At 47.8% G+C, this 10,005-nt stretch overlaps 1 protein-coding gene across 1 annotated transcript; it reads left to right on the top strand.

Moving 5' to 3' along the window:
• Positions 1–1,470: 1,470 nt before the first annotated feature.
• coq10b (coenzyme Q10B) lies at positions 1,471–9,669 on the top strand. Its single transcript, XM_064329609.1, has 5 exons — positions 1,471–1,636; positions 4,317–4,475; positions 6,428–6,620; positions 7,002–7,103; positions 7,832–9,669. Exons 1-5 carry the CDS (start codon positions 1,536–1,538, stop codon positions 7,997–7,999), a joined length of 723 nt encoding a protein of 240 aa, XP_064185679.1. The 5' UTR covers positions 1,471–1,535; the 3' UTR covers positions 8,000–9,669.
• The last annotated feature ends 336 nt before the right edge of the window (positions 9,670–10,005 follow it).

Here is a 10,005-nt window from a genome sequence, read left to right as displayed (position 1 = left end):
TCGAGATCAAACGATGAATATGAGGTAAAAGTACATGCAATCAACTTTCATTACATAGTATTTCTATGCATATGTGTTTAACCATTTTACAGAAACAGCTATTTTTGTGTTGAATCCCCCAATTTTCAGCTGTGCAAAATTAAGTTAATGGATGAACTTAAAAGTAAATGAAAGCAATAAAGTCTACATAGCCCTTAAATTCAATAACTGCATCAATTCTATGACCCAGTCATGTCACTAAATATTTGGTATCTTATTTGGAAATGCCTTTCCAGGCCTTAATTGCTGCTTGCAGCTGATCTTTGTTTTGGGGGTTTTCTGTCGCCGGTCTCCTCTTCAGCAAGTGAAATGCATGCTCAGTTGGATTTAAATCTGGTGAATGACTTGGCCAGTCCAAAACATGACTCCACAAACACACTGCCCACACAACCAAAGCATTTCATTGATGAATGCTTTGGGTGTGTAGGCTGTGTGTTTGTGGTCATTGTCTTGCTGTGGGATGAAACTCTGGTCGACGAGGATGGAGGAATTTCTTTGTCCATTGCTAGACAAGTCTGTACACTTCCAAATTCATCCTACTGCTGCCATACTCAATTACATCATCAATAAAAAAGTGAACCTCTTCCAGAAGCAGCCACACATGCCTCAGCCACGGCACTACTAAATTTTACTTACTACTAAATAAAGATACAAGCTAGAAGAGTTCTGGAACAAAGTTTTATGGACATAGAAGACCAAAATAAACCTTCACCAAAGCCATGGAAAGTCAAAAGTGTGGACAAACAAAGAAACAGCCCATGACCCAATGCATGCCACCTCATCTGAGGCATAATGCCATTGTGTTGTCAAGGAGGTCTACAGATGTACCATTTTAAAAACATTTTATCCAGAAACCTGTCGTGTGCTAACTGGGAAAATAATTTAGGGCCGCATCTACAAACAGGGATGCATGAGTGTGGCCCTAAATTTTTCAACTCAGAAAAAAATGTCAAGTGTTCGAGCCCTGCACATGATGCCTTTTGTTTTTAAATTGCCTGGGATTTCTACAGTATTATGTATGATTAAAATGTGATTAATTGTAAAAGTGTATATTTACATAAAATAAACTTATCGAGTTCTGCCCAAATAATTATCATTCAATAATGTCTAATAGAGTGTTTTCTTTGATTTTATATCATGTCATTGCATTTAATTAGTAATGTAAGGTTAACTGTAGTTTTTTAAAAAGTCAAACAGGACAGGAAAACTGCTTTTAAATGTGTATTTTCCGTCCATAAATTTAGCTCTAACCTTTACTGTGTACCATAGCTCGACCAAAGCAAGCGCAACTCAATCCCGCATCTCGTGACAGTCGTGCGCGCGCACCCGCAACACAATTAATGAGTACAACACCTCTGACGAACGCCTAGAATGGCCAATGAAACGTCAACGCGCACACGTACTGTCCAATAAAATCACAGAGGCCGTACCTACCAGAAGGGTGGGCTTTTGTGAGGCTAGTACTGCCAGCTGACACAGAGGTCTTCAAAGTGAAGATGGCGAGAGGTGCTCGTAGTTTGAGGATAGCGGTAGCCGAGTGCATCAACCAGTTACCAACTACAGTTTGCCGGGGGGCACCTCGAAGGAATGGTGTGAGGTAACTTGTTTGGGGGGTAATATTTTCATGGGTTTATCGAGGCTTACCCAGCTAGCAAGAACTAATTTTAGATAGCATACCGTTCCGGTGCTACCATGGTTAGCGATCTGGCTAACATTAGCTAACTAGTTTCATTTTTATTGTGTGATTTTGTCCACTTCCTTCTGGGTTATTTTTCGCGAAATGTCTAGGTAGCTAGCATATTGTCCGAAATGAACTCTTTTTAAATGGCTAATTGCTAGCTAATTGTGTGTTATTTTACAATCTGTCTTGACAGCAGTAGACGGGAGTTAGCTCCCCGCTAGGCTTAACGTTTAGTTTCTTGCTCTTGTTCCTGGCTAACGTTGGCTGGAAACCTTGCCAGTTCAGTTTCTGTGCTTCTGAGTCTTGGCGAGCTGTCACTACCTCGGGCTTCGCCTATATTCGTTTGCAGGTTAGCTAGCCTCACAAGTTAGCTCTGCACAGTTCTTACCCGGCACTTTGGCCAACTTAACGGACATTAATCGTTACAGTTAAAAAAAAAAACACTCTTCCGTACAGTGTCCTTGACCTGGAGAACTTATCTCGCGTCAGGTTCGGTGATGTAGACCTGGCTAATTTTTCACTTTTCAACATGTTTGCACCCCCATTATGTCAGCTATATTCATATGGTTAACTGCTTGGACTTTCCTTCGTTTGCATAGCCTAGCAGTCCAATACCGTTGCTGGAAACAAGCTACGCTGTCATCAAGCGAAACCCCTTCCCCATTCTCACACTGCTCAATTGAATTTACAACAGCATGACGTCGGTGACGGCTGTGCAGCTTTATTAGACTGTACCGCGAAGCCAACAGTCTTATCATAGGCCGCTATTGATAGCCTCCTGGCCCCGTTCCGTCAACTAAAATATCTAGGGACTTCTTTAGACGTAGCCGTGACGTCCGTGCCTGCCCCTCTGACGTTAACCAGGGGGTGCTGCGAGACTGGGTGCTAGGACACCGTGTCCAAGGCGTGTGCACCTAACAGCCAGGTACGGATGACTTGGCACCTGGCCTAAAATCCACTGGTTTCTGGCAGGGTCTGGGCAGGTTGAACTTTTAAGCTTAGCCCACTGAAACAGGGTTTTTATTTAGCCACTGTGGTTCTTGAATGGAGCTGTGTGTGTGTGTGTGTCCATTCAGGTCACCTACTAGAAATTATAAGTTATAGCTGTGCACACATGAAACGGGCTAGAACTTTCAGCCTGTCTGTTTGTTCTGTGTTTGTTATTTGGTTATTGTCCCTGGATAATTTCCAGTGCTATGTGTTTCTACCCAGCTTTAGTGCATGTAATGTCACTTTGACATTGGGTGTGGGCTGAGAGAGTCAGAAGAGAGTGACTGAAATTTGCCTGAGGCTAAAGCTTCAGGTTCTCTGAATCATTCTCTCTATCTCTCTCTCTTTTTCTTTTTACCTCTCACATATTTTTCCTGTGTATCAGTCGATCTGTGTTATCACGTCACAATGGAAATGAGTCATCATGAGAGCGTGTGGACTAGTGGATGTTTTTCTGTGGAAAACGGTCCTGGATGTGAACTGAAAGTGTGATTTAGGCCTACCTGCTGCTACTTCACTCTACACCTGTCTCCTGATCACTCACAGTTCTCTGAGTATTCACAGAGAAATAGCTGGATATGCGGGTAGGACACTGCCGTTGTACCCATGAGGAAGGTACTTAACCTGCATTGCTTCAGTATATATCCAGCTGTATAAATGGATGCAAAGTAAATGCTATCTAAACAGTTGTGTAAGTCGCTCTGGATAAGAGTGTCTGCTAAATGCCTGTAATGTAATGTACTGTATACTGTTCTGACTGGTACGTGTGGTTTGCCCACTTCTGTTATTTACCACTTCAATAGCGGTCCAATGGCTGTTATCACATGTTGATGTGGGCTTTGCGGTAGATAGCTGGCTTTGGCCTAGTTAGAATTTTCCCATGTTTCTACATACACTCTTATTGCTTATATTATTACGGTTTCTGTCCTTGACCGATTTGACTGGACTGCAGGGCGGTCCTGTCTGTGGGCCTGGGAAAGCTGATTGACAGACAGTTGTCAGGTGGGAAGGTCCCTATAGTGACCATGCAGTCCAGCATTTACGTTACATTACATTACAGGCATTTAGCAGACGCTCTTATCCAGAGCGACTTACACAATTTTACATAGCATTTTACATAGCTGGTTAAGTACCTTGCTCAAGGGTACAACGGCAGTGTCCTACCCGGGGATCGAACCTAAGACCTTTCGGTTACAAGCCCAGTTCCTTACCCCACTGTGCCACACTGTCGCCCTACATGCTCTGGGGCACGGGGCTCCCGCAGTGCTGTGTGTTTTATTTAAACTCTCCGCTCCTGCTGAGTTCACACCTGTGGGTTTGGGGTTTGACACGCGGACATTATTACTCCCCTTAGTGGATCAGACTAACACTCCTAGGGCCTGATTTACTGAGACCTTCATCACGTGCAGAACTTTTTGGCACACGCACACCCGGTAACATGACCATTGGTATTTGTTTTGCACCAGTCATTGGCCGTGTTACTCGTTTTGTGTGCGCTAAAGGTCTTACTAAATCTGGCCCCCGGTTTTTTTTTTGGGTTGAGTTGAAGGTTCAGCGCTGGACGAGGCCCCCCCTGTTTGACGCGCCCTTTTCTCTCCTGGCACAGATACCTGTCCTCATGCGGGATCCTCATGACCCGGGGGCTCCCCTTACTCCGGGCGAGCCCCGGCCGCCCCCCCATCGCCCCCCCAGCCGCCCGCAGCTTCTTCAACCTGGCCGAGTCCTTCAACAAGAGGAAGGAGTACTCCGAGCGCCGCATCATCGGGTGAGCGCCGCACCGCCAAGCCCCCAAAACCGCCGCCGCCGCCGCCCTGCGCCGCGAGCCTGTCGCACCTGGTGGGTCGTCCCGCCCCACGCGGCTGGGCCTATATATAGCCTGTCCCTGGATTTGGGACGCGGCGCTCGAAGACCTTATGTAACGCTGGAGATGGAAAATCGTTATCAGCCTCAGTAAGCCTTTCCCAGGTTTGAGAAGTGCCTGGGCCCTTTCCAGGTCCCGGGTTCAGCTGAAGTTCAGCTTTTTACTCGCCTGCCCAAGCTGGAGTCTTGGTGGGTTTAAAAAAAAAAAGATTTTTTAAAAAGTCACACTAATGGACAAGTGAAATTTAAAAAAAAATTACAATTCCTCACTTTATACATTTCATTCTTATAATTTATTATTGCTTTTAACTCCAGTGACCATAATTTGGCCATTTCAGTGTGCTCCACAGTACAGTGCAAAGCAGGCTGGTTGTTTTCCCCCCTAAAGTAAGAATTAAGAATACAGATCACATATATGCAATTTAGCCATTTTTAATCTGTAATCCATGCTTAAAAAACAAAACAAAAAACAATTAAGGTAGGTAATAAATGCGTTAAATATCATTTATGGAATCTACTGAAGGTAATTATGCAAAATATGTAATTTCAAAGACTATAATCTATGTCCTGGTTTTGTCAAGACAAAAGGGTTTTACTTCTAATGTCCCTGGGCAAAAAGCAAACCTGCTAGGTATGAACAGATCAATTTTTCTTTGTCATGGCTCAACACTGTGTTATCATTGCAGAGGAGGGCTTTTTTTAAGTAAATGTCTTCCCGTATGTGTGATGGTCATTAACAACATCCACTGCACTGGACTTTTTAAATGAACTGAACTTGCTGCAAATGTCCCTCGTATAAAACACAGAGGGAGAGCTGGTAAGAATTTGGTAAGGAGCTTATTTGGCTTTCAGGCTGCGTTGGAGCGCAAGTACAGGCCGGATCGTTAACGTTGAGCCTCCTGCTCATGATAAGCTCCTCTGCTTCTGTGCCCTTGAGGAGATGCATGGGTAGAAGGCAGGTGACTGAGTATGTAAAACTGCCCCAGACGAGCGGTGAAGGTCGTGGGAAATTGTTCCAGGCCACGGTGAAGGTCAAAAGCTGCATGCCTGGCTACAGTGCTCCTGGTCGCAGCACAGAGTGCGCGCTGGCTAGTTAAAAAATTATTCAAATTCGGATGTTTGGGAAGAATGGATTTTGTGCAGCTTCAGGTTCAGACCTGGGTCAAATACGTATTTGTTTTGGATTCAAATACTTTTCTACGCTTTACTCATCTTGTCTAGTGTATTGGAACCAATTAAATACTCTCAAAAAAGTGCAAACCCCACCTTCTGGTCATATTGGCAGGCTCGATTACACCAGGCAAGATCAGTAGAGCTCAGAAAAGTATTTGAAACAAAAACGAATACGTATTTGACCCAGGTCTGATAGGTCTTATTCCAATTACTGTGACATTTTAATAGACACATGGGTGAAAGGCCTTAGGAAGGGGAGAAAAACACTTTAAAATCAGAAGAACTTGTTGTTATTCTGAGGGGCCATGGTGTGAAGCTGGGTATGTAGGCCACTGTGTGCCTTCTGTCAAACAACATGAGGGTCTCTGTTTTGGGGCTTGTGTGCTGTGTCACGTATTATATGCAGGAGATGTGTGACGTGGTGGGGGGGGGTGTGTGTGTTGTCAGGTACTCCATGCAGGAGATGTATGACGTGGTGGCGGGGTGTGTGTCTCAGATGTGTGACGTGGTGGGGGGGTGTGTGTGTGTTGTCAGGTACTCCATGCAGGAGATGTATGACGTGGTGGGGGGGTGTGTGTGTGTGTTGTCAGGTACTCCATGCAGGAGATGTATGACGTGGTGGCGGGGGTGTGTGTTGTGTGTTGCAGGAGATGTATGACGTGGTGGGGGTCTGTGTGTTGTCAGGTACTCCATGCAGGAGATGTATGACGTGGTGGCGGGGGTGGAGGATTACTGCCAATTTGTGCCGTGGTGCAAACGCTCCGAAGTGGTCTTCCGCCGGACGGGGTTCTGCAAGGCCAAGCTGGAGGTGGGCTTCCCCCCCGTGATGGAGCGGTACACCTCGCTGGTCTCCACAGTGCGCCCCCACATGGTCAAGGTAGGGCACTGCGCTTTTCGTTGTTGAACTGATCTTGCTGTTGGTACTGTAACGTGCTCTAGTGGCATGACCTGCCTTAGTGGTTGTGCTGGTTTGGTCTTGTAAACCACCTGATATGTGCAAATGCCATGTGCTGTCATTCATTTGCTGATTTTTTTTTTTAACTGGACAAAGCACTGAACAGCAACTCTTTATTGGTTCAGGTCAAAGCAGCATTGTTTGTAAATGGCTCAGTCTGCCTTCAGCTGGCTGCAACCGCTTCATACCGGAATGTACCGACCAGTTGTTTGATGTGGAGTGACCTGCCTCACCTCAGTGCTGACCAATAGGAAGTTAGCGCTGTATTCTGACTCCTCCCCCTCCACGCCCGTCCCTCCCCAGGCCGCCTGTTCAGATGGCAAGCTGTTTAACCACCTGGAGACGGTGTGGCGTTTCAGCCCTGGGCTGCCTGGCTATCCCCGCACCTGCACCCTGGATTTCGCTGTGAGTACCTGAGTTTTTTTTTTTTTTAACTCTCTAATCATGCCTGACATGGCAGTAAATGACCAACCCTCAGAGGCCGTGGGAAATGTTTCCGGGGAGAGGAAAATCACTGTGATACGAAGGGTGTTTATAAAACAGCCAATCAGCACCAAGGTCGTACAGCTTCTATGTGATCACGTGATTTGTTTTTTTTTTAAATCACACAGAAGCTGTGTGGCCATGGTGGCAGTTATTCTTATTGTGCTTAAACGTGATTGGATATCACACAGCCCTACCTGGGGCACTGTGTTCTGGAGCACAGCTGTGATCGTCTCTCTCTCTCTCTCTCTCTCTCGCTTGCTCAGAGGCCGAGCTCAGGTCACGCGAAGGTCACATTCTGTGCGCCAGGTCACTGCAGTTAAACGCACGTTGAATTTTGATTGGTCCTGCCCCTCTGGGTCCGCCCAGATACGGCTGCAAACGCAAACCACCCATTAACCCCTCGTGACCTGACTGCAGGGCCAGAGCAGTTTGCTCGATTTTACTACTGTTGAATTTATTAATGCTACTTAATGTTCTGTACATATTGGAAAAATACAGGTTTGACAAGAACATAAATTAGCAAAAAAAAAAAAAAAAACAGAGAGGTGTCTGGGGCTGCGTTCTTCAGCATGTGAGAGAAATTTCTTTAGATTCACACGGCGCTTTGCTGGAACTGACGTTAAAATTCCCGCCCCCCCCCCCCCCAGATCTCCTTCGAGTTCCGCTCGCTGCTGCACTCCCAGCTGGCCGCGGTCTTCTTCGACGAGGTGGTGAAGCAGATGGTGTCGGCGTTCGAGCGGCGGGCCGGCAAGATCTACGGGGCCGAGACCCGCATCCCGCAGGAGCTCATGTTCCACGAGATCCACCAAACGTAGCGCTGCCCGCGCCGCGCCCACGCCGCGCCCGGGAGAACAGGGAACAGGGAGGGGCGGGAGGGGGCGGGACTGAGGCCTCACGTGACTGACCGCCATTGTGCCTTTTTTTTTTTTTTACAACCTGACCGTTTCGTTTTTAAAAATTCCCAGCGTCCACCTGCTCCGAGCTCAGTGAGCTCAGTTTGCCCCGCCTTCCACTGCCCCGGCCCTGCCCCCGCGCCCCAAAACCCCTCCTCCTCCTCTTCTGTCACTCTTCAGCACGGCTCCCCCTGCTGGTGTAGACGAGAAATGCACCGTCGCTGCTGTTCCTCCGGTGGCTGAGGTCAGCGGTGCTGCACACGGGAAACTAAATCCATTTAAGGGCTAAAATGCTAATCAGTTCAGAGGGTTAAATGACTGCGCCGTGCCTGGGCAGTGCCTCTCGTGTCCCTGGGGTACCGGGCGTGATTTCGGGTGCCTTGGTTACTAAGATTCGGACGCATCGTGTTCAGGCCATCTCCCCACAGCGCTGTGCATCGATTGTGGCAGCGTCGCGGAAACGTGTGACTGAACCCCAGGGCAGCGAGCGGCGGGCGAGTGTGGTGCACTCGCAGCAGGAGAGAGAGTTTCCGTCTGAGCGCAGTGCGTACAGTCAGCGGACGCGCGGACCGAGTTTCCGCCAAAAATAACCCGACTGTAAGCGCAGAAAACGCGCTCTGCGGCGGCCCTGCGGGGTGCAGCTGCGCCAGGGAAGGGAGTTTGAGTGACAGGCGACGCGTTCTAATTTAGGATGGCCTTCCTGGCATCCCGGCCTTCCCCGTCAGCTGAAGAGGGTTTGAACGAGCGCTAGAGTTTCCTCTTAATGAGCGCTCCAGAGCCAGGCCGCTCGCACGCTCACCCTCGCACACTCGCCCTCGGATGCTCGCACGCTCACCCTCGCACACTCGCCCTCGCACGCTCACCCTCGCACACACATCCTCGGACGCTCACACGCTCACCCTCGCACACTCGCCCTCGGACACTCACACTCACCCTCGAACGCTCACCCTCGCACACTCACCCTCACACATTCGCCCTCGCACACTCGCCCTCGGACACACCCTGCACACTCACCCTCGCACGCTCGCCCTCACACACTCACCCTCGGACACTCACCCTGCACACTCACCCTCGCACGCTCGCCCTCACACACTCACCCTCGGACGCTCACCCTCGCACACTCACCCTCGCACGCCACGTGTGCCATATTATATCCCGTTTGGTTGAGACCCACTCCTGCATAACTGGAGCCTGTCCCACCGCTAGTTTGGGCGCAAACCCGCTGGAACAAGACCCGTTTTAAGTTGCTGTAGCTGCGTGTCAGGTTGTTGTACAGATGAAAGCTTTACCATCACAGGGCCTCGAATCTCCTTCCATACCCACTGCCTCTCCCCTTCTCATAGTTTATATTTTTTAATCTCCATGTATACGCATATTATCACTCATATTTATTTAGATTTATTTGACAGCCACATGTGCACATCCCTTATGTTAAGACCTCAGATGAAGGTGCACTTCGTTGCCAAATGTATTTTTCCTTCTTTCCTTTTTATTTTCCAGTGCAAATGAACTTGTTTTAACGAGTGTTAGTGTTAAAAAAAAGGGTGTTTATGTATTCAGGCTGCATGGTTAATAAAATATTTTTATACAAAGGTGCCCGTGTCCGTTTTGTTCGTCTGTGAACCTTTGAACTTCTGGTTTAGACTGGTTCTGTCTCACATGATGCCGTTTACTATTTGTGGACTGCACGAGGGTCGCAATAATAGCCATTTTAATTTACGAGCCAAAGTGCCTGTGTGGTTGTTTATACTGACCCCTAGCGGACAAATGGTACAGCACATGTAATTGAACCAGTTACTGCACTTCTACAGTGCTTTGGATTTTAATGGTGATGTTAGATTGGCATACAGTGGATAAATGGGGTTTTTATATCCTGTGGGAAGAAAGTAGGAGTACTTGCATCTAATTATTCAAACTTTACCTGTGAG

The sequence above is a fragment of the Anguilla rostrata genome, chromosome 3, assembly GCF_018555375.3.
Source record: "Anguilla rostrata isolate EN2019 chromosome 3, ASM1855537v3, whole genome shotgun sequence".
Lineage (NCBI taxonomy): Eukaryota > Metazoa > Chordata > Actinopteri > Anguilliformes > Anguillidae > Anguilla > Anguilla rostrata.
This window is presented reverse-complemented; position numbering and strand designations above follow the sequence as displayed.

Excerpts from the sequence above, each read along its gene's own strand:
- coq10b (XM_064329609.1), top strand. The coding sequence starts at position 1,536 with ATGGCGAGAGGTGCTCGTAGTTTGAGGATAGCGGTAGCCGAGTGCATC. Across the intron at positions 1,637-4,316 it reads CCTCGAAGGAATGGTGTGAG|ATACCTGTCCTCATGCGGGA; the intron begins GTAACTTGTTTG and ends CTCCTGGCACAG. Across the intron at positions 4,476-6,427 it reads TCCGAGCGCCGCATCATCGG|GTACTCCATGCAGGAGATGT; the intron begins GTGAGCGCCGCA and ends GTGTGTTGTCAG.